Source organism: Aegilops tauschii, chromosome 1, assembly GCF_002575655.3.
Source record: "Aegilops tauschii subsp. strangulata cultivar AL8/78 chromosome 1, Aet v6.0, whole genome shotgun sequence".
NCBI classification, from domain to species: domain Eukaryota; kingdom Viridiplantae; phylum Streptophyta; class Magnoliopsida; order Poales; family Poaceae; genus Aegilops; species Aegilops tauschii.
The window spans coordinates 69503453-69527459 of record NC_053035.3 but is presented as its reverse complement, the minus strand read 5'-3'; the positions used below and the strand labels follow the sequence as shown (position 1 = coordinate 69527459).

At 44.6% G+C, this 24007-nt stretch overlaps 2 protein-coding genes across 2 annotated transcripts; both read right to left on the bottom strand.

The window, feature by feature from the left end:
• Positions 1-8762: 8762 nt before the first annotated feature.
• LOC141027632 (uncharacterized) lies at positions 8763-13262 on the bottom strand. Its single transcript, XM_073504759.1, has 3 exons — positions 12198-13262; positions 9345-10889; positions 8763-9248 (listed from the first exon to the last, which is right to left on the bottom strand). The coding sequence occupies exons 1-3, from the start codon at positions 13260-13262 to the stop codon at positions 8763-8765; spliced, it is 3096 nt and encodes a 1031-aa protein (XP_073360860.1).
• Positions 13263-18471: 5209 nt separating this feature from the next.
• LOC109764647 (peroxidase 47) lies at positions 18472-19915 on the bottom strand. The gene is made up of 2 exons (XM_020323446.4): positions 19657-19915; positions 18472-19504 (listed from the first exon to the last, which is right to left on the bottom strand). The coding sequence occupies exons 1-2, from the start codon at positions 19855-19857 to the stop codon at positions 18719-18721; spliced, it is 987 nt and encodes a 328-aa protein (XP_020179035.1). The 5' UTR covers positions 19858-19915; the 3' UTR covers positions 18472-18718.
• Positions 19916-24007: the final 4092 nt, after the last annotated feature.

Here is a 24007-nt window from a genome sequence, read left to right as displayed (position 1 = left end):
TTTTTACTACATGCAGGAGTGACATATGGCGGACGATAGAGCCGAGCCGCTTAGGGATCCGGAGGCTGAACGTTATTTAATGGGCACCATAAACAACGAGATTCCTTATGTGCCGGGCTCAGAATATGAGCAAGAAGAGGATGTAGTCTCTTATTTTCTGAACCTTGACGGTGGAACAGACATTGTTGATGATCAAGAAGGTGAAGGAACGGACATTGTCGACGGAGGTCAACCGTCAACAAACGACGATCTCGAATTGCAAGTAGCAACCACCTCCGGCGAGGTATATATATACATTGAGCCTCTCGTGATACAAACTTACTGAAATGTGAATACATATGTATTAACGCACGCGACTCTCTTTCTTTTTTTAGCCCTCGGCCGGATCGAGTACGACAAAGCGTGGCAAATCCAAGGCGATGAAAACAGGAGAAACATATGCCATTGATTTTGTCAGTGAAACCGGCAAGCCCCTACAGCACACCTCAAAGTTTATCAACCAATGCGGAGTCGTTGTTAGAGACAACGTCCCGATCACCGTCCAGGAATGGAAGGAGCCAAAGAAGGCACGTCTTGGTTTCAGTTTTGTCGACAAGAGAACGAAAAAGGATTGCTGGAGAAAGCTTATGGAACATTTCATTCTACCTCCGGAATACAACAAAGTCGATGAATTCGGTAACGAGGTTCCGGGTGGACGTGAGAGGAGGAGGCTAGTTAAAGAGTTCGCTCTTCAGAAGATGGGCGAAGCATTCCGGAACTTCAAGAAAAATTTAACCCGTGACTATGTCAACAAGGGCAAGACTCCGGATTTCAATGGACAACATGAGAAACTGAAAGATGATTGGCCAGAATTTGTGAGGCAAAAGAAATCGGAGCATTTCAAGGAAATATCGAAAAAAAAAGGATAATGCGAGTAAGAAAAAGTTCCATCATATTATGGGGCCAGGAGGATACCGCCTTTCAGAGCCTAAGTGGCAGAAGATGGAGGAGGACCTGAGGGTGCGAGGAATCCCTCTAGGTACAGAGGGATGGGACCCAAGGGCCAAAAGCTGGTGGTACGGGCATGGGGGATCGCTAGACCCGGAGACAGGGGTGTGTGTTCACCGGAAGAAAAAGTTTGCTCCCACCCAAGCCCTTATTGACGCAATGACAAAAGCTCAAGAGGGCTTGATCAAGTTCAACAGAGAGAAAGACGCACTGACAACAGCCCTCGGGAATGATGAACACGGAGGACGTGTACGAGGCAAAGGCAGAGTTCCGTGGAAAGTAGGGTTTTCCCAGGACAATGACCCGTACTGTTACAGAAGCCGTAAGAGAAAGACGGACCGGGATGCAGATCTTCTGGCGAAGTTTGCATCGGAACTCCATGAGTTGAAGCAGACCGTGCATGAACTAGTAAAAGAAAAATCGGCTGCAGGGCCGCATGAAGATCATGAAGCGGATCGCGGAAGCCAGCAGCGGAGAAGCAGCGTGGCTTCCACGGATGCCCCGCCTGGTGCTAATGCACCGATGATCGAGATTCGTGCACCGGAGCCTCACTACCTCGTGGATGATGTAAAGGAGATGAAAGAATGTGATCTGCATTATCCCGTGGGGAACGTTTCCACGAAGGTAGCTACCGGCAGTGCTTTACCCTGTACACCTAGAGCACTCCACCACAACAACCCCATTGCATATGGCTATGCTCGTGTCACGGTGGAAGACATAGTCCAAGGGTTTGAGGACCTGGAGATTGACAAAGCTACACCCGAAGGGGAGAGAAGACTTGGAGATGTCAAGCGCCAGATCATTCTATGGAAAAAGAAGTACATAGTGTTTCCAGGCGAGGCGCCAAGGCTAACAAGTCCACCCCCTCCGATGGTGGTGGTGGTGGTGGTGGCGGTGGTGGTGGTCGTGGTGGTTCACCTACACCTCCTTCACGCCATTCGACGCCGTCCCCCGATCCACAACCTCCGGCGGGTACGACGCCCCCCAATCCTCCTCCGGCGGGTACGACGCCCCCCAATCCACCTCCGGCGAAGAAGCAGAAGCAGGCGGACAGCAAGGAAACCCACTCCTGGACTATTAACCCGGACCCTTATGTACCTAAGACCACAAGGGTACCGGAGCCATCACTGAAGCCTCTCCTCCCAAGGCCTTGGGAACTTAGTGAAGCTGAAACCAAATTGGCCGCGTCTGCTCATTATGAGAAATGGAAGGCGGATACGAAGGCGAAAAAAAAGCCTGAGCCCAAGCAAATATTCACTGAGAAGCAAAAGAAGTGGGCTAAGGATTTTTTGACGACACCGTCCCAAGCCGAGCTGAATATGCCTGACGACTATGGACATGAACTTCGTAGGCAAGCAAAAATATTGAAGGAGGAGAAAGAAGAAAGTAAAAAAAGCGGGAAACAAGTTGACCAGCTCGGGATGCAGAATAAACAATCGACCCCCCCGCTCATAGTGAAAGCCGGTCCGGAAGAGGACCCCGAGATCATAGCAGCTGCGGCAGCACTTGGATTGACTGTAGCGAGTGCCATGAAACAAGCGTCCGAGATGGGTTTGACTCTTCGTGCCTTCTTAGGCCTTGAGGATGCGCCAGTATGTGAGATAGCATTACAATATGTGCGGAATGGGCCTCTCGTCGAGCCTGCGCGGGAAAAGAGTCTACCACCACAAATGCGAAATCTGCTACATTGGTACAAGCAATTCATAACATGGGCCGACAAAGAATATGTTTATGCGGATGTTACAGAGGAGCATCACACCAAACGGTACTCTGTACAAGTTCATATGAGTGAATTGTTCCAGCTGTTCAATCTGCGCGACCTCGACAAATCTATGCTGAGTTGCTACGTTCTGTAAGTGATTTATTTCTACCTCATCTCGTTCTTCATTGCCTGCACTATATATATATATATATATATATATATATATATATATATATATATATATATATATATATATATATATAGTCCTAACTATATTGTTGCGTACGCTATTATGCAGATTGAAGATTTGGGAATGCAAAATAAGAAACATCCATGATGTTGGGTTCATTGACCCACATATCGTTAATGGACATGTGTTACAAAATCACTCCGAAGACTTGGAGAAAAACTTGTACAAGTTTCTTAGAAAGCATCAACTCAAAAGTCATATTCTATTTCCTTACCATTTTGGGTGAGTGTTTCTCTCTTGTGCCCATTCTCTTTTGTTTACTCCATGCATGGTATGTCTAATCGATGAGTTATGCATGACTGTGCATGTAACGTGTCCGCAGGTTCCACTGGATTCTGCTAAATATTGAACTTCACACCTCCAGAGTTCTAATCATGGACTCTATGGATTCGGATCCAAAGCGTTGGGCCGACATGAGAAAAATGCTGCAAAAGTAATTATTTTCAATCATTTGAGCTCTATATCGATCGGTCTCTTTCGTTCATTTCCTAATATCAAGTAACTAATAACTCCCTTGTTCATTTAATTTTCTTTGCCCTGTAGGGTTTGGAGACGGTTCTCAGAAAAAATTGTCGGTGAATTCAAACATGAGCTAGATTTTAGAAGGTTAGTTAATGTGGATGAGCAGCCACCCGGGACCAATCTATGTGGATACTATGTTTGTGAGAACATCCGGAGACACACCTATGAGCGGAAGGCATCGGATAGCGTGCGGAAGGCGACGGATAACTTGCGGAGGAGGCTTAGTCCAGAAGCTCGCTTCCGACCAATTCAAGATTAATTAGCAGGATTTTTCATGAGGGAAGTCATCAATCCTAAAGGAGAACATTATACCGAGGACGGAGAAATTTATATGCATACCCGAGATTGAAACTTGTTCGAAGTTGTATATGATCATCCATCCTAATTGTGTATGGAAACTTGTTCGAAGTTGTATATGGTCACCCGAGATTGAATATATATTATATATTCATCTTGAATTCTTCTTGTTTGAAATTTCATATGCATGTATATAGTAGCGTAGAATATGTGTACTGGAACTACATCAAAATTAAAATAAAACACAAAATAAAATATAAAAGAAATAAAACACTACAAATTAAAAAAAACAGGTTTAGGGGGGCTAAAACCCTAAACCTGCGGAGGAGGCCTTTAGTCCCGGTTAGCCACGAGAACCGGGACTAAAGATCCTCCGCCCCGACGGATTCCTGGCGCCCACGTGGACGGGCCTTTAGTCGCGATTCGTAAGAGGTGCGACTAAAGGGGGGCTTTAGTCGCGCATATTTAGTCCCGGTTGCACAGCCGGGATTAATGGCCTTTGCGAACCGGGACTAAAGGCCTATTTTCTACCGGTGCATGCCGGCGTAGCTACCAGCGGCCGCCGCCGACCCCACCTGCGCCGTGAGAACGACGTAGATGGCCAGGGCCACAAAAAAACGAAGAGATACTGAGAGATGCCTTCTTCTCGTTACGCTTCGCCATGATCGATCGACCTCTTCACCTCGAACTCGCAACAGGACAACGTAGTGTTTTAACTATGTACGCACTTCTTGCAAACTAGCTAGGGATGAAACGCTTCTAAGCTGTGGATCGGATGATTTACTTGTGCTGAACAAGGGCTTGTATTTATACGGCGAATAAGGTAGGCAAATCGATTGTTTATGCGCCTTGTGTACCGTGCAGATGATATTGTACTACAGTACTAATAACTATAAGAAAGATAAGGATTGATATCGATCGAACGTGCACGACAATTATGCACTTAGCGCTCTATCTCTTCTTCAGCCCCGATCAATCGAATTGAATTAACCTGCTGTGAGCTGCCGCCGCCTAAGCTTGGAACGTGTCCAAGCTGTCTGGAATTCCAGCCAGGCATTTCGCATCAACTTGCATACTCAAGTCAACCTCTCTTCTTCCTCTCATATATGCCGGATGTGTTGCACAAACTGATGCATATGGTCGACATCCCAATAATCGTGGAGTTCTATTGCAAATATTTAGTACAGGAGAAAAGAAGACAGATATATCTTTTTTTTTGCGGAATAATTCTTGTATTACTCAATCAAAACACGGTTACAGTCACGCTTAACAGCGTCCAAAACGGCATCTGGTCCTGACCCAAGCCATACAGCAATTCGGCCTTGAGTCCTCCCAAAGTTGGCCAAAACATGACTAGAATTATTACAACTACGATGGATATGAGTAATACAAGAACTACGTTCGGACATACTATCTTTAATCTCTCTAATAAGAGCCCGTTCGGCAAACCACCGCTCCTTGAAATACCAGGATCTACGGAGCTACTGTTTGCTCGCTCCAACATTTTAATCTATTGCTCGGTCCGCTCCGGGAGCGGAGTCATGGAGCCGGAGGGACTCCGAACAGGCCTTAAGAAAGGCATATTTTGATCTATTTGTATCTCCACTTTTCACCATGTTCACTGCTTCCAAACTGTCGCTTTCAATATAAATTGGTAGACTGCTCCACTGTAGAGCGAGCATGAGTCCCTCCCGGATTGCTAAGATCTCAGCCTCCAAAATATCATCACAAGAAAAAAGGTGTCTACAAGAGCTGAAGATGATGGCACCGGTGTGGTCACGGAGCAGCATACCAGTTCCTCCAACTCCATTCAAAACAGATCCATCTGTATTTAGCTTTACATGCCCAGTGGCCGGGGGTATCCAAGAAACAAGATTAGTGGAAGCATTATTGCATGCGTGAGCTGTAAGAGGGAAACAGTATTGAAGTGGGGCTTTCCCTTTCACATGAACATCACCAGAACGTGTTGCAATGGATTGTAGCGATGATAGGTAGCTTGATAAGAATCTGACAGAGACATCCAAAGGAGGGGCGGGTTTAAAATGCACGAGCTCGTTTCTAACATACCAAATTCGCCAGAAGAGCACCACCAGTCGAACTCGTGTAGACTCATCAACCTCGCAGATATACTGAATAAACCAATCAGGCCCAGTTGACTTGATCGAAGATACATCCAGCAAGAACCATTCAGCAGCCATGGCTCTCCATAGAGCTCTTGCGTTCGTGCATGAACAGATATATCCTTTACTTTCAGATACTCTTATTTCCTTCTTTTTTTGAGTTGAGCATTCTAATTTCCTTTTTTTAGAAAAAAAAGAGGATCACCCCCGGCCTCTGCATCGAAGCGATGCATGCAGTCGTCTTATTAATCAAAAGATCAAACAAGTATATATTACGATACAAAAACCTCATCAAGAGATAAGTAAAAGGAGAACTCAAAGCCACAACGGGCAAAAAATAGGACTAGATGCCTACACACTTATCCTATTGTTGAATCGTCATCCAAACCGGTTGTAGGTATTCCGTGCTACCGCCTTTCATCGGTTGCACTAATAAGCCATATGCTCCTTGGATTCCACACGGCTGAATAGCGACAACGTACGGATCTAACAAGTAACTTTGTAGATTACCTGCAATTTTTTTAAAATGTTTTGTCTGTTAAAAATCGTATCATTCTGGCAGTTCCAAATGGCCCAAAGTAATGCATACATTCCGACTCGAATATGCGCCGCTAATTTAGGCTCTATCTCGTTTATCCAAGTCCCAAAAGGAATATTAATGTTATCTGGTGGGCCGACGTTAAATGCCACATGCACTGTGCGCCATAGGAGCTTGGCAAGTGGACAGTCAAGAAACAGATGTTGGATTGATTCATCCTGATCACAGAAACAACATCGTTACTACCCTCCCAATTACGTTTTGCTAGGTTGCCCTTAGTCAAGACCACTTCTTTGTGTACGAACCACATAAAAACTTTTATCTTAAGGGCACCTTGGTTTTCCAAATGTGAAGTGACTTTAGGATTGGACCAGTATTTATCAAGTCTGTATAAATAGACTTCACTGAGAATACCCTTGACACCGAAAGTTTCTAGTGTAGTGTATCTGACTTATTAGAAAGGTTGACCTGCAACAACCTGTGCACAAGATGTAGCCATCTATCGGATCGTTCCCCCACAAGTGACCTTTTGAACTGTATGTTACACAGTGGCAATGGGTTGGCTCGCCACAGTGGTCCGGGGCGTGGCGGCGGTGCATGGGCGGGTATGATCTAGGCCTGTCCGGGCCTACCATGGGCATGTCTAGTGAAAACGCATATTGGCGTGCCAGTGGTTTTCCCGTCCCCAGATCCGGCGTTGCGCTGGAAGCTCCGAAGGTGGTTTAGCTTCCTCCAGGTTACGTCTGACGATGGCATGAAGTGGTGCAACGATGGGGCGGGGGTGGTCGCTCTACGTCTTGTGTCGGACTAGGAGACGTTGTTGCATTTGTGTGTCGTAGTTGTCGTGGTTGTTGTGGAGCACATGCGAGACGAAGTTGTTGATGACATTCGGCTCTCCAAGTTGTGTGACATTTCATGTTCTCATGCATGGCTTTGGTTGCGTGTTGATGTCCTTAGGAAGATGCACGTGACCGGCTGTTGCCACACATGCATGCTAGAGATCGGTTGGGAGTTCAGTTTCCAGTGACCTTGGTATGGGTGTACCCCTGCTGGCAACATGGTCTTCTTCAACAAATGGTGGCGGCCACACAAGGTGACTTAACTAGTAGTGCTCTTCGAGTATCGGGTATCGAGGTCCCGGGTGAAAACCCTAGGACCTTCATTGATCTCATCTGGAAATGGTGATGTGTATACTCCACATTTTTTTAGGAAGGCATTGCTTTGGAGATTGCTCTGACGTACTCTCCGAGGTGAAAACTTATGATATGGCCTTCAGTGGTTAGATCTTAAGATGACGGCGCTTGCCCATCATTTTCTTCCAGGAGGCATTACTTCCAGGGAACTTTTCTTGTAATTCGTGTATTGTCAAGGACGGTGAATAGTATTGTTGTTTGTTTGATTTGCATGGTTGGTTGTATCTACTTTCATTGGTTTTTCTTTCTTCTATTTAGCTTTTTGGTTCTATGCATCCCCAATGTCCTGACTAGGTCTTTAAATTTTTGTTATTGCAGACATTGGGTATAATTGGTGCCATCTTAATATTAACATATTTTCTTTTGTTGAAAAAAATACAAAACACTCTGACGCTGGAAAAAAGAACGGATGATTGTCTACATAATTTGGCGCAGATCAACTTGCGCCAAATTATGTAAACAAGTTGGTCTTATAAGCCTATGTTTATGTCATGGTAAGAGGTCATTCCACGTGATTAACTTTTCCCCAGTTGAACCCCAGAAGAAAGAGACATTAGGCAGAGAAGTACCTAGCACCTCCACACGATTCACTTGTGTGATTGTGTCTATCTAGCATGATGTGTAAAAAGATTGAGTAATGCTCCTGGGAGGAGCATTACCAGATATTAATATTCAAATTTATATTCCTCGCTCCACGTCAGTAGTCGATACTTGTATAAGTTCTTTTTTTTTCTTTGGAGGAAATTATGACGGACAAAAACCAGCATGAACATTTGGTTAAATATTTCAAAACAATATCGAAAGGAGGTATTTAAATTAGAATGCAAAAAAGGAAACAAACAAGAGTTACATTTCTAGATTCAGATGGGGAAGTATCACGCCTGATCAAAGAAGATCGGTTTGCGAGCTTTATTTTATATCTTGGTCTACAGTGTAAAATTTGGTATAAGTGTTCCTACTCCTCGAGGGAGCCGCGTCGTGTATATTTATATGGGGCAAACAATGCCTTGCCGTGGCATACAAGAGAGACCAGAGAGAACTCCAATCTGGTTCGGTATAAGAGATAGAGAGAGATACGAGAGAGAGAGATAGAGATAGGTTAAGATTACATGAAGTAAACTACTCAAACTCTAACACCCTCCCTTAATCTAAACTATCCTATGTTGAGATTTCTCTTGAACTCTTCAAAAGACTTGGCCGGCAAAGCTTTGGTGAATCCATCAGCTACTTGATCCTTAGATGGAATGAACCGTATATCCAACTTCTTCTCTGCAACCCTTTCACGCACAAAATGAAAATCAATCTCAATGTGTTTGGTTCTACCATGAAACACTGGATTAGCAGAAAGGTAGGTTGCTCCCAAGTTCTCACACCATAGACAAGATATACGAAGTTGCTTGATTCCTAACTCATGAAGCAAAGATTCCACCCAAATAATTTCAGCAGTTGCATTTGCTAGTGATTTGTATTCAGCCTCCGTACTTGACCTTGACACAGTGGCTTGTTTTCTGGCACTCCAAGAAATAAGGTTTGAACCAAAAAATACTGCAAATCCTCCAGTTGACTTTCTGTCATCAACACATCCTGCCCAATCAGCATCAAAGAAAGCACTGACAAGTGTGGAACTAGAACGTCTGAACTGAAGTCCCAAACTCACAGTGTGTTTAATGTATCGTACAATCCTTTTGACAGACGTTCAATGAGTGGAGGTAGGAGCATGTAAATATTGACAAACCTTGTTTACAGCAAATGATATGTCTGGTCGTGTCAAAGTTAAGTATTGTAGGGCTCCAACAACACTTCTATATTTTGTGCTCTCCTCTTCATTAAGAGGTTCTCCTTGATATGCTGAAAGTTGTTCTGAAGAAGACAATGGTGTAGGTGAGGGTTTGCAATCCTTCATTCCCATACGAGTTAGAAGTTCAGTGGCATATTTTTCTTGATTCAACACTATGCCATCTTGAGTCTTCTTAACTTCAATGCCTAAGAAGAAATGTAAATCACCAAGATCCTTCAAAGCAAATTCTGAACTCAAATCATGCAGGAGAGCATTAGTGGCATCTTGTGAAGAGCTTGCAACTATAATATCATCCACATATATGAGCACAAAAATCATTGTGTTTGCCTTATTATAAATGAAGAGAGATGTATCTGCCTTGGATGGAATAAACCCAAGATGCTTCAACTGTGAACTTAGCCTTGAGAACCATGCTCTAGGTGACTGTTTCAGACCATAAAGAGCTTTGTCAAGCTTGCAAAGATAATGAGGTGTTTGTTTGTTTTCATATCCTGGTGGTTGCCTCATATAGACCTCCTCTTTCAGAACACCATGCAGAAACGCGTTCTGAACATCTAGCTGTCGAAGACTCCATCCCCTGGAAACAGCAATGGCTAGCACAAGTCTTATAGTAGCAGCTTTTACAACTGGACTAAAGGTATCCTCATAATCAATACCATACCGTTGCTTAAATCCTTTTGCAACTAGACGTGCTTTATACCTAGCAATGGAGCCATCTGCTTTTCTTTTAATTCTATAGACCCACTTGCAGTCAATAATATTTTTACCTCTCTGACTTGGCACCAAGTGCCATGTTTTATTCTTCATGAGTGCATCATATTCTTCATCCATAGCCTTTCTCCATTTAGGATCTCCAAGTGCATCATTCAACCTTGCTGGTTCACCTAAAACACATAACATACCATATGGTATAGTGCCATCTCTTCTTATTTTGGTGTTTCTAATACCTTTTTGTAGCCGGGTCATGATCCTTGAAGTAGTAGCAGGCTGTTCTTGCTGTTGCACAGGAGATTGCAAAGACTGGCTGGTGGCAGAAGATCCTGGCGACCCATCCATGTGTGCAGACCGGGCTGGTGTACCGGATCCAGTAGACCCCGGTGTGGCTTGACCCGAACTAGCGATGGCCGAGTCCACAGAGTAATCCGGAGCAGAGAATCCCGAGCCTGGCGCTCCTGTTCCCTGCATGTGCGCGCCGGACGAGGGAGATCCCGTGTCCTCTCCTATCCCTTGCATGCGCGCTGACGTGGCAGATGCGGAGCGGGCCGGGGGCGGCTGATTCCCCTGTCGGCTGACAGGCGCGTGATCCCGCGCAGATCTCCGCCCGTGATCCAAGGCGGATCGGCGCGCAGGCGTGGCAGGCGCCGCCGCATCCTCCTCGTGCTCCACACCTGCTGCTTCTTCCTCATACACATCAAATATAGCATCAATTTGTACCGGATTTTGATCATCTTGACCGTTTTGAACGCCGTTTTCTTCATGCACCTGCACAGGCATAGTACCAGGAGTAGAACTAAAAGAAATATTAGCACATTGGTTAGCACAATTGTTATCACCCCCTTGATCAAACTCCGGAAGTAGAAGAATTTCTTTTCGAAGAAGGGCACCGGCGTTTGGATGAAGTGACTTGAAAGGAAATACAGATTCATCAAAGACAACATCCCTAGATATATAGACTCTGCCAGTAGAGACATCAAGACATTTGACCCCTTTGTGTATAGGACTATAACCCAAGAAAACACATCGTTTGGAACGAAACGCAAGTTTGCATGTGTTGTATGGTCGAAGATTCGGCCAACATGCACAACCAAATATGCGTAGGGATGTATAATCAGGAGTAATACCAAAAAGACGAGTGATAGGATTTTCAAATTTGATGACTTTACTGGGGCGAATATTGATAAGGTATGTTGCGGCGAGAAAGGCCTCATCCCAGAATTTGAGAGGCATAGATGCATGAGCTAGCAATGCTAGTCCTACTTCAACAATGTGGCGATGCTTTCGTTCAGCAGAACCGTTCTGTTGGTGAGCATGGGGACAGGATACATGGTGAGAAATTCCAATCTTTTGAAAAAAGGAATTAAGTTTCTCATACTCACCTCCCCAGTCTGTTTGCATGGCAAGAATTTTAGAGTTCAGTTGACGTTCAACAAGACTTTGAAAGTTGCTAAAAACTTGAAAGACATCGGATCGCTTCTTTAGCAAATAAATCCAAGTAAACTTGCTATAGTCATCAATAAAGCTTACATAATAAGAAAATCTACCGACTGAAGTGGGGGCTGGTCCCCAAACATCTGAAAAGATAAGTTGTAACGGAGCAGTAGATACACTAGTAGAGATGGGATATGGTAATTGATGACTTTTTGCTTGTTGACACGCATCACAAACTGACTCGATACTAGACACAAAAGGAAGTTTATTTTTGCTAATGACATGCTGAACTATAACTGAAGATGGATGACCCAAGCGTCGATGCCACTTTTCTGAAGATGGTTTGGTGACACTCCAAGCTTGTTTATTTGACTCTGACATAGAAGAAGATGATGTGATTGGATAGAGACCTCCCTCGCATCTTCCTCTAAGGATGACTCTCCTCGTTGCCAAATCCTTAATCACAAAAGAGTAAGGGTAGAATATGATGAGAACATTATTGTCACGTGTAAAACGATGAACAGAGACAAGATTTTTTGATGCATGAGGGATATGTAAGACATTGTTAAGACGAAAATTTTTCTGAGGGGTTTTAACAATTGAGTTACCAATATGAGTAATATCCATACCAGCTCCGCTTGCCGTGTGAACTTGGTCACCTCCATGGTATTTCTCCAGCATCGTCAACTTATCAAGCTCTCCTATGATATGCTCGGTAGCACCCGAATCTGCATACCAGTTAGTGTCGATGCCATACGAGTTGGTGACGAGGTTAACCTTCTTCCTTTCCTGATGATCTTCCTTGTACCGATCCCAGCAGTCCCTAGCGCCGCCAGCATGGTATTTGTAACATATCTGGCACTCGGGGTAATCACCCTCATGCTGCTGTTGATACTGATGTGGTGGTGGCTGGCGTTGACGCTGCTGGTAGCCGCTGTTCCCACCGGTGCGAACAGGAGGAGAGGGAGCACGGTCAGAGCGACCACGCCCTCTTCGTTCGCGGCCTCCTCTGCCCCGAGACTGGCCACGCCCCCTGTACATGGCATTGGCTGAAGAATGAAAGCCTGGTCCATCGCCAAGCATCTCCTTCCTCTGATCGAAAGCGGAAATCTGCGAGAAAAGATCATCAACAGAGATGGAATTCTTGATGGCGCCAACTGCTGCAACGACGGGATCGTAATCCCGATCGAGTCCGGCGAGGATGTAGTCCACCATCTCTCCATCTGTCACCGGACGACCTGCTGCCGCAAGCTCGTCTCCGAGGCTTTTCATCTTGGTGATGAAAGCATTGCTGGACATGTTGCCCTTCTTGGTGTTGGAGATGGCGATCCTCAGGTTTGTTATTCGTGATTGCGACTGCGCAGCAAATATCGTGGTAAGGGCGGTCCATAGATCAAGGGTACTTTCCTTACCGATAACTTGCGCGAGGATTTCTGGAGTGAGCGAATTCAGCAGATAACTTAGGACCTGCTGATCTTTGGCAATCCATGGACCATACAGTGGATTCGGCTCGATGGCCGTGGTCTTGTCCGCCTTGGCGATCTCCACTGTTTTCGGCGGCGCTGCATCGCTGCCGTCGAGAAGACCGGTCACCTGCGCGCCTCGCAGAGCCGGCAGAACTTGCGCCTTCCATAGGAGGTAGTTCCCCCTCGCGAGCTTCTCTGTTGGTGGAGCGCCGAGGTTGAGGCCGACGGCGCTGGAGCTCATGATGATGGTGATGGAAGGGCGCTAGGGTTCTGGTTTTTTTTTTTGTGTTGCTAGATGATAGGGAAGAGGCTAGCTCTGTATACCATGTAAAATTTGGTATAAGTGTTCCTACTCCTCGAGGGAGCCGCGTCGTGTATATTTATATGGGGCAAACAATGCCTAGCCGTGGCGTACAAGAGAGACCAGAGAGAACTCCAATCTGGTTCGGTATAAGAGATAGAGAGAGATACGAGAGAGAGAGAGAGAGAGAGAGATAGAGATAGGTTAAGATTACATGAAGTAAACTACTCAAACTCTAACATACAGGAGAACATCATATCTCAGAAATTCCGCCTCATCACATATGACTTTAGAGTTTCAATGCTGCAAACCCGCAAAAAAAAAGACTTTAGAGTTTTGACTATGCCTTAACGCAGAAGATTTGAGAGGTTCGTCGCTTCCAAATATTCCACGTAACCGCCATCTCTACTCCTAATGTCCGAGTTGGTTGAATAGTATCCACGGTTTATTTTCGTCCCATCACTTTCAACCGTTTTATTTCACTGGGTTTTTTCGTCCCATCCCCCACCTCACCGGTTTAGTTTCGCATCACCCTCTCACACGACGAAAAAAATCTGAACGGATCAGAACTTTCCATACTAACGCAAGTTATTTAGTAATATCTTTATGTGAAAGAATCAATCACGATCAATCTCTAAAGATCAAATCTAAATTAATTACCTTAAATCGCTCAATCACATTAATTAGGAAACAAATAACCAATTTTAAGAAATCTCATTATTAAAGTATTTATGTACCTATAATTTGTAATGGAATATTATCTCATTATTAAAGTACTTATGTACCTAATTAATTTGTAATCGAATATTATCCAATGGCAGCAACAACAAAAATGCGGACGCCTCATCTCACTTCCGTCGTCCTGCCCTACCACTCGGAGAGTCCGAGCGCCCCCGCCACCACGTAGCCTCGTGCACTACCCCATCCCGGATTCCTCCCTCTCCCTCACTCTCTGTCTCTCGTGCATGCTCACGCAGGGGATGGGCCGCTCGGCCGCTCCCCGCAGGCTGCCATCATCCTCCTTGGCATCGTATCGTCAGCACCTTCGCTAGGTATCGAGGGTTCCAAGAGCTCGGTCTGATCCGGCATTGTCCAGTTAAGAGTCGTGGCCGCTTTGCCTCTGCCACATCGAGCATCTCTGTGGCCATGCATGGCCGCGCAGATCGTGTAGACCGCCGTCGATGGTGGCCTCTCTATCACTATGGCGCACTGATTCCCATGTATCCGCCGCATCTGAGGACCTCCTCTGGCAAGGACACATGAGTCAACTCATTGTTGAGGACGGACGGCCGGTGCCACGAGGTGAGAGCTGCCTCATCCTGTAAGGAGGTGGGCGACGTTGCCGCCATTCGTCACGAACCGACATGGATGCCGCTTCCGCTGTGTTGGCATGCTTCTCCTGGATCGACAACGAATATCAGCTCTGCCGAGGTCAGGCTTTCTAAATTCTAATAAACTTTTCTCAATTAGATAGGCTTATTAGATTGTCCAATGAACATAGCATGGAGTAGTGATGTACATCAGGTTTATGGGCGACGATGGTTTATATCTGCTGGATTCCTATAATCGCTTACCTGCAGACCTTGCGCTATATTTTACACCAAGCACGCAAGCTAGAAGTGGATGAGAATTTCTGCATGATCCTCGGATTCCTTGAGATTGCACTGACGTACGTACTCTCCATGGTAATGAAGGAGAGAACATCGTTTAATTAATAGTAACAAGACACGATCATCAACTGTGAAAAATAGCAAGTGTAAGTATATATGCACCGCTTTGCTAGCTCCAATAAATCTATTGATTACTCATGCTGCTTCAATTGGGTTGTTACGAAAACATGAAAAGTACTTTTAAATTATTCCAAGTTGTATGACACCCAATAAATATATTGATTGGTCATGCTGCTTCAGTTGGGCTGTTGTCGACGTTGACATTGAAAATTCTACTGCCACGGTTCGTACCCAAGTCTGCATCAGATGATCAGAATACTAACTATTGTAGGTGATGCTCTTTCTTCCCATTTTTCACTTTTCATTAGGGCCTTATATAAGGTTGATTGACTGCCGGTATGCTTGCTCTGGTCCCGAGAAAGAGGATGAATAGAGAATGATGATCGATTGCTGCTACTGCACTGTATATCTTGTGAATTGGCAAGTAGTACAGAGTACAAACTGTATAATGCTTGCCTCGAAATAAAAGATTGTACAACCGATACAATTTGTCATATATAAATTATGCTCTTTCGTGCCAAATTTTATTGCCGCTATTTGCAGATGAAGTGGATACTACCAATGTGTTATTGTACGATAATGTGGGCATACGATAAAAAAGAAAGTATCAGAGTAGTAACCATATTGCGGACATTTTTGTTGCTTACCACCAATCGTTGGGCTTCTCTGTTAGCAAGAAGTCAATTTGTCAGTGGAGACATGGCGGCAAGGATGCAGTATTTCAACTTTGAGGTTATTTAAGCTTCTGGATTTCAGATTATAGTTGCCATCAGCAAACAGGTATGCTCTTGTACTAATGTCTGTCAGTTATCTTTAATCTGTAGAACTTTGTAATTAAATTTGTTTGATATTCTGATTTGGACAATTGGATTTAGGAAGAACCCACTTTGATTACTTTTCACCATTGGATTTATGTCGTATTGCCATAGGACCATACTAGAAGACCACAGTGGAGACAGACTAGGTCTCGTCGCCCTCCTCTGACCCTTCTGCCTCAAGACCATTGCTTGTCTTATGCATCAACGTGTTTATAATTTTTTTGTTGCCGATTACATGGAGTGGCAAGGATGAATTTACAATGAAGTTTCACATTTATTTATTTATTTTATGCATATAATTAATAATGTTTTCGGTTTTATAACCCATGATAAGAACGGTCAAATTATAACCCATAATCATATAAGAACCGGGACATACCTCTCTGATTGTGAATACATTCTTCTTCATTAAATGCCAAAAGTCGCACTTTGTGATCTTCAGTAAGTAAGTAGTTCCCGGTCAGTACACCATGGCAGTTATCATGTTGAAAATTGTTAACATTTTTGTTCGCACATTAATATTGAACATTACCTACACAAAGCTTGTCCAAATTTTTGTACAGAATGGTATGTCCTTTCTCTCTACCATTCCCTTTTCCGCAGAACAGGGCTACTAGGTTTCACACCCTCCCTTATCCCATCATGCCTTCGTCCTGTGCTCCTGGGTTCCACCCCATGGCGATACAGACCATTATAGGTAATGCGGAATTTCCTTGCGGTTAGTAATGGGTGCGACAAGGCGTAAAAAAGAAAAAAAGAGTAATGGGTGCGGCAACTACCTTTGAGTGTTTACCATTCTCCGGTCTACACATATGGCATTTGCTAATTAACTGTATTCCTTTTCTTCCTTGAATAGTGCTCGTGAGAACTGTTTCATTTTTAAAGCAGACAATATGCCATCTTTCGCAGTACATGAGGACCATTTCATTGATTTCCTAAAGTTGAAAATAAAAACATCAAATGATGGTAAAGCGAGAAGATAAAGTTAGGGATTTGACAATAATACTAGAGTAAGGGCGGATGAAGAGATAGAGGTAAGTTTTGGTCCCATAGAGAAAAGACCCCACTCGAGTGCCGCTCCTGGCGGCACCAGGGCGCCAAACCTAGCCGCCAAAGGATAGGCCAAATCAAGCGGCCTACCGCCACTGCCGCTGGCGCTTGCGTGGCGGCGGCGGGGCACCCATACGTCGTTCTGACAATGGTGCTGGGAGCTCGCGGCGGCGGCCCGGAGCAGGAGGAGGGGCGAGCCCGTTGGTCGGCGCCGGGCCTTCCTCCTCCGGCGAGGCGGCCGCGCACTACCAGGCACCGGAGGCGGCCAAGAACCCGATGAAGCCGAGCTCTGTTTCACCACGCGGGTACGAACACCAGGTGTTCGTTGAAATGCCTAAGAGAGAAAGAGGATGAGGAAGAAGAAGGTAGATGCTGACATGTGGGACCCACCTATAATAACCGTCAATCTAACTGTCGAAATAAACAGAGTTGACTTTTCCGCCACGTCAGCTCTGACACGCGGGTCCCGCATGTCATAAACAGGTTTAAAATCATAAAACGGTCATCAACTCAACTTGGTAGTTTTTTTTCACAAAATTAGTACTAATCTGGAGTTTTCGGTCACTTTTTAAAATGTGGTAGTTCTGTGGGACGGTGACGTGAAATGTGGTAGTTTTTTGTCAAATACTCTGATGTAGTTATATGAACAGTTGTAGTGAGGTCTAGTTTTGTAATCAATAACTATCTACGAGTATTCTTTCCATATTCATTAAGTTTTCAATAGCTGCAGTTTCCTGTTGCAGATTAAGCAAGAGGAAACCATTTTTACAGAGAATATTGTGTACTCTGGAGTGTCGGGTAATAATCAATTGTAATGGAACTTTGTGCACATATCGTACTATTGTGCAATGGAATGGCACAACTAAGTTGCTCACAAGGGTCTGATTTTGTTCTTGGTTTGTCACTAACGAAAATTGAAGAGAAATATGATCTACAAATTTGCTCAAATAATTAAGAAGCAAGGCATATGTTGTCAGTAAGCACTTGAATTATCGCATGATATTTCAATTCACTTTGCATCAATTGAGAAGCATAAAGTCCCGCTGCAACCCGCGGGGTATTATCTAGTATGAACAGTCGTAGTGAGGTCTAGTTTTGTAGTCAATAATTAACTATCTATGAGTATTCCGACAAACGCACATAATGTTATCGGTAATGACAAACCAAGAACACAATATTTTGTTCTTGGTAATGATAACTCTTATGGTACATGATCATAACTCCCAACCTATAAAAATGATTAAAATGTTTCAAAAAAAGGTTTTATTTTTCATGCCTGTGCGAATAGGTTGGCAACTTGTATATTGCAGCTGGGTAATTCTTTACCCGAAATAAAATCATCAGAATATATCAATATTGAGTATACTTTTGAAAGTCTGTCGTGACACATTTAGTGGTGAAAACAAATCTTTAATTGGACCGATGATTTGAGCTATCAAAACATTTTGAATTTTTGAAAGTTCTCCAAATAGTCCAGTCAATTAGTTAATTGTCATGGTTATTTTTTTAGAGCAATTGTCATGGTTATTGCGGTAGGATAACTGCGTGGACGATTACAAAACCACACCTATTCGGAGACATGTATACAAAATTTACAAATAAGTAAGTCAAACCAAAGGAAATAAACACCGGTCCACATGTTTTTTTCACAATAATATACTGCCGACATAATAATATATAAGTTTTTTAGAAAAGGATAATAATATATAAATAATAATCAATAAATATATAATGAATAAACGCGAGCATGTTTTGTCTCGTTCCAAATTTTGGCGAGGAGCGTCTAGTCGTGGCGCCTCTAGTTGGTCTTACTGCACACCTCCCTGATCTCGATCTTGGAAGGGTCGCTCGTGGCGGGGAGCTTGCTGAGCTTTTCCATGGAGTTGCCGAACTCTATGTACCACGTGTCGGCTTTATCCTTATAGCCGGTCACCTTGGCCTTGGCGCCCTCCCACAGCACCCTGTCGGATGGGAAAAGCGCCATCTTCTGGCTGATGGCGTTGTAGAAGCTGTTGTCCAGGACGCCCTTCGCCTCCATTCTCTCCTTGTTGTTGTCCATGTAACCGGAGGCCGCGCCGAAGTCGCGGACGTTGTTCTTGATCACGTCCGTACCATTACTCAGTTCGACCGCGACGGCCTTTTGGTACGATACGGGGGTATCAAGAGTATTGACGTCGACGAACATTCTGTGAGCGACGCCTATCGCGTGCGCGCCGGAGAGGGCGATGACATCGTCCGTGCTCAAGCTCTTGTTCCGGAAGCTTTCTTTGAGCTGGTCGAAGGTGAAGCTGGGGGTTGGAAGGAATTTTGCCGGGTCCTCTGATCTGGAGATGACGCCGTCCATGCGGCCCGGTCCGGTGACGTTGTAGGCGATTTTGCCCTTGCTCAGCAGGTAGACCGCCTCGCGCGCCGCGTAGATGACGGCGTCGGTGCAGGTGATGTTGTATTTGGTCCCGAGGTTCTTCTTGATGTTCTGGATCACCTCTAAGCCACGGAGGCCGCCGTTGAAGGCCGACGTCATCTCCGTCTTCCCATCGGTGCCGTTGATGCGCGAGGTCTCCAGCAGCACGGATCCATCGCAACCCTAATATATGGTGATGTTGTGGCTCAGCTTACGGTAACAAAAATGATTTTCAAATAACAAAGGTGGTATACTGAATCGTTTTAACACAGGAAAAAAAAAACTGAATTTGAAAGCAAGGCCCCTGCAATAATGCCAAAAGTATCTTCACTCACATTGACAAAGCAGTCGTGGAACAAGAGCCGGATAAGGCCGGGACGGAGGTCGGGGAAGGCCTTCACTTCATTCCTCACAGCTTCCTGCATCTCTGTGGTGTAGCTGCCGGCAGCCACCTCCGACTTCACCTGCACGGAGAGGAAGACGACAACGGCCATGGCCACGAGCACCAAGAGAGACAGCTCGTTACGCTTTGCCATGATCCACCTCTTCAGGGGCTAGCTACCTATGTCAGCTCCTGCAAGCTGGGAATGAAATGCTTCTCAGCTGTGGATGATTTAGTTGTGGTGAACGGGTGTATTTATATACGGCTAAATGACGTAAGCACGGCAGTTATTTATGCGCCTTGCGATCCGTGCTGCTGATAAATAACTGGGTTACGGATCAAGATATAGATCGGTCGAACGTGCACGGCAATTATGCACTTAGTGCTAATCTTCTTCAGCCCCGATCAATCGAATTGAATTAACGTGGTCGTCTCAATGTGTCCAAGCTGTCTGGAATTCCAGCCAGGCATTTCGCATCAACTTGCATAGTTGCATACTTATGTCAACCTCTCTTGTTTCTCCAATTTACGCGCGCTGGATGTTTATCATCCAAGCTGATGCACATGGTCGACATCCCAATAATCATGGAGTCCTATTGCAAAAGTTTAGTTCAGGCGAAAATAAGACAAATATATCGAGGCCAGGCATCTGAAGGAAGTTGGAGCTATGATATCCTTTTTTTTATGAGAAGATGAAGAGTCGGATGATTCAATGGGGACTAGCAAAATAATGATAAAAAAATTAATTAGCCATTCGATGTTTTTCATAAAATAAAATAGATTTGCTAAAAAAATGACTAAGGAAGCTTTAATCAATTCTATTGTTTCATCTGGCTTTTTCAACTAGGGGTGGATTTAATTAATGTGAAATGGGGCATCAAGAGGATGCAAACACACTGTATAGTTAAGATACACACAACCAACATCACATGCACACAAAAACACACCAATAAATAGCAAAGTTATATACGACCAAAGTTATGCGTAGGGGAAGAAAAAAGAAAAACCCAAAGTGATCTGATCTACAATCAACAAACTACAACAATGACTATATCCGCATCAATCATCTCATGACACCGAACAGACTCCAAGGAGTAGGGCGTTTTGGTGACTGGGCTCCAAGGAGCCCTTTATTTTTGTAAAATTCTAAATTCAAACTTTCTAGTTTTAAAGAAAATCTGAAAAAATGCAAGTATATAAGGATGAAATGTATATGTGTGTAAAAATTCAGTATGAAATACCTTGAAACACGACCTATACAAAAAAGATAAATTTCTGAACTTTAAGGATGAATAGTATCATGTGTTGAAAAGCCCTAGATGTTTTTGCCAGCCCTCATTTCAACGTATTTTGTACTGAGAATTTAAACACATGTACATTATGTCTTCATGTATATCTATACTTTTTCAGATTTTTTTGAAATGTAAAAATATGAATTTTGATGAATTTCGAATTTTGTGAAAGGAGGCCTCCATGGAGCTCGGCCTCCAAAAGCAATTTTCGCGAATGGAGGGAGTATATATTTAAGCAGTATATCAAAAGAAGGTATTTACATGAGAATGCGAAAAAGGAAACAAACTAGCGTTACATCTCTAGATTCAGATGGGAAAGTATCACGCCTGATGAAACAAAATCCAACCCTCAAAAAAAAAGATTCATTTGCGATCTTCATTTTTACATATGCTGGACCACAGGAGAATATCATATCTTAGGAATTTCGCCTATGGACTCGGCCGGGCTAAGCCCGTGCAGATCCGGCGGCGGCGGGGCACCTGGCGCCCTGGTGTGGCTTGTCCTCGAGCGGGAGGCTCGAGCGATGGGTGGATGGCGCAGCGCTCCTCCGCCCATGTCGCTAGGCCCCCTGGTGGTGGGAGGACGGCGTGGTCGCAACTGTGCGCCCATGTCACTGCAGTCCTCTTCTTCAGGGATGGGATCCTGCCCAGATCCATGGAGGAGGCATGGTGGCCGTGGCGCAGGCGCACGCGCGCGGATGGCGGCCAATCCGGCAGCAGGATCAACCATGATGGTGGCAGCGGCTACCTCCAGTGGTCGTGTGTCCTTCGTGTTGATCTTGTCCGGCGGCGATCTGGATAGGCAAGGCCTGATCTAATGGTCGCGGCAACTCCGGGGAAACACCTGATCTCATTGAGATCGAGCGATGGCGATGCTTCTGCGTCGGAGTCCCCTCTTGAGGGCGTCGTTTCTGGAGTATGATCCAGTTGGAGGGACCAGCGGTGGCGGTTCCGAGGTCGTGGCGGCCTCGTTTTCTTCGGGTCGGCGGGCCTTCAGGGCGGGATCTGCAGCGACTTGCGGCGGGAGGTGGTGGTTGTTGTTGCGTGGAAGCACAATAGCCTACAGCCGGTCTGGTGGCGACGGCCCGTGCACGAGAGATGGAGTTTCTTCGAACAGATCTGGGTGAAAACTTGCTTTTGGCTACTGCCAAGGCCGGCGGTGGTGGTGCTGTCTGCGTCGTTCCCTTCTTGAAGGCGTGGAGAAGTTCAAGGCCACTCTCTGCTACCTCCTGGGGAAACCCTAGATCTGTAGATCGGATGACAGTGTCATTCATGGAGGTACACACGGGCTCAAGGGACCAGAGGATGGCTTCTTTGGTGGAGTGGTGCTTCATTTTACACATTGATGGCGACGGATTTCGGCAGCATGGCGCCGTGGAGACTCGGAGTCTGATGCGCGGAGATGGACTCGCGCAGGAGGAGGATGCTGTCTGGCGTCATGGTGGGTCGATGACAGAGAGGCCTAGCAAGGTCGGTGCATTATTCTGCTCTGAAAATGGATTAGTGGAAGACGACGACGATGACACAGAGAGTGCGTCAGACTAGTCTGTGCCCCAAACCCAGTTGTGGCTAGGTTGGGGCCTCTGTCTTTGGATGTTAGGATTTTGTGCGATGTCTGTTTGGTATTAGGCTCGGACTATCGGCACCCCTTCATCATGTGGATAGGAGTAGCGACAGTTGTTGCTAAAATGATGGCTTCAGACTGACTAATGTACTATACTATGTAAGGTCTTTGTGAATAATTAATAAAATGACTACATGCATCATCCAGATGCAGAGGCCGGAGTAATCCTCCTTTTCTAAAAAAAAAAAAAAATTCCGCCTCATCGCAGATGACTTTAGAGTTTGGACTATGCCTTATCGCACAAGATTTTAGAGTTTCGACGCTTCCAAATATTCCACGTAACCGGCATAATCTTAGTGTTCTGCATTTTGCGCTCGTATGGCTCCACATGTCTTCAAATAGAATCACAGTCAACACGGAGAACGCCGAGAGAAGAACATAATGCACGAAGGCGCAGTGAAGGAGTATATGATGCTTGTTAAATCTTTTAAACAAAGAGTGTATGAGCACTATAATCATTGTTCCCGTTGGAACGTGGCTTCCACGTTTGCCGCAGAAAACATCCGTGGGTCATCGATTAAATAGCTGTGATTGATAGCTGGATTGCAGGTTCCAAGCTGGTACTAATTTGATTACCGCAATCTGATCTATAGCTCTGTACCAAAGCTGGCAAATTAAACTTATATTGGAAGTTCGATGGTACATACTCCACGACACATGGGTATGATTTTCCTAATGAACTAAGAAAGTGCCCTAATGAAAGAAGAAAAGATCAATTGCATATATTTCACTATATTCATATGTACAGTTAGTGTTCAACCAACAGATGTCCATGTGAAGAGATATGTAGTGATATACTCCCTCTGTAGAGAAATATAGGACTTTTTAGATCAAGGCCAAGCTTGCACCAGCGCGCAACTAGCAAATGGTTCAGCTACTACAAATACCTCAAGGACTTTTTTCTTTTTTGCTGCGTTTACTTTCGATCGCATGGTTTCCTTGCGGCATGCATGAAAATTTTAAATCAGCAAACATTTTTTGAATCGATGAACATTTCTGTAATTCTTAATTGTTTTTTATTTTTATGAACATTTATTCAAAATTCATGAAAAATATTTGAATTCATGAAACTTGTTTCTAATTCATGAACATTTTTCAATACGCAAATATTATTTCAAAATCATGATCTTTTTAATCCATGAATATTTTATGATTTCTGGGATCATTGTTTCAAATCCACTTTATTGAAATTGGAATTTTTTTGAAATCCAGAAATAACTAAATGAAGAAAAGTAAAACCAGAAAAAATAGGAAAATAAATTTAAAAACATCGGGCCGTCCCGCCCTGCTCCTGGGCAGGCCTAATAGGGCGGTGCGCGCTTGCTCATTGGACAGTGCGTCATGCGTGCTAAATGCCGTCTCATATTTGGCTGCAGGTTGCCCGCAAG

Bases quoted from the DNA above. Each gene is read 5' to 3' on its own strand.
- LOC141027632 (XM_073504759.1), bottom strand. From the start codon at position 13,262: ATGAGCTCCAGCGCCGTCGGCCTCAACCTCGGCGCTCCACCAACAGAG. The intron at 10,890-12,197 runs GCAAGCGGAGCT...ATGCCTGTGCAG, and splicing joins GAGGTGACCAAGTTCACACG to GTGCATGAAGAAAACGGCGT. The intron at 9,249-9,344 runs GTTTGTCAATAT...TTGGGACTTCAG, and splicing joins TATCATTTGCTGTAAACAAG to TTCAGACGTTCTAGTTCCAC.
- LOC109764647 (XM_020323446.4), bottom strand. From the start codon at position 19,857: ATGGCAAAGCGTAACGAGCTGTCTCTCTTGGTGCTCGTGGCCATGGCC. The intron at 19,505-19,656 runs GTGAGTGAAGAT...ACCATATATTAG, and splicing joins TCCACGACTGCTTTGTCAAT to GGTTGCGATGGATCCGTGCT.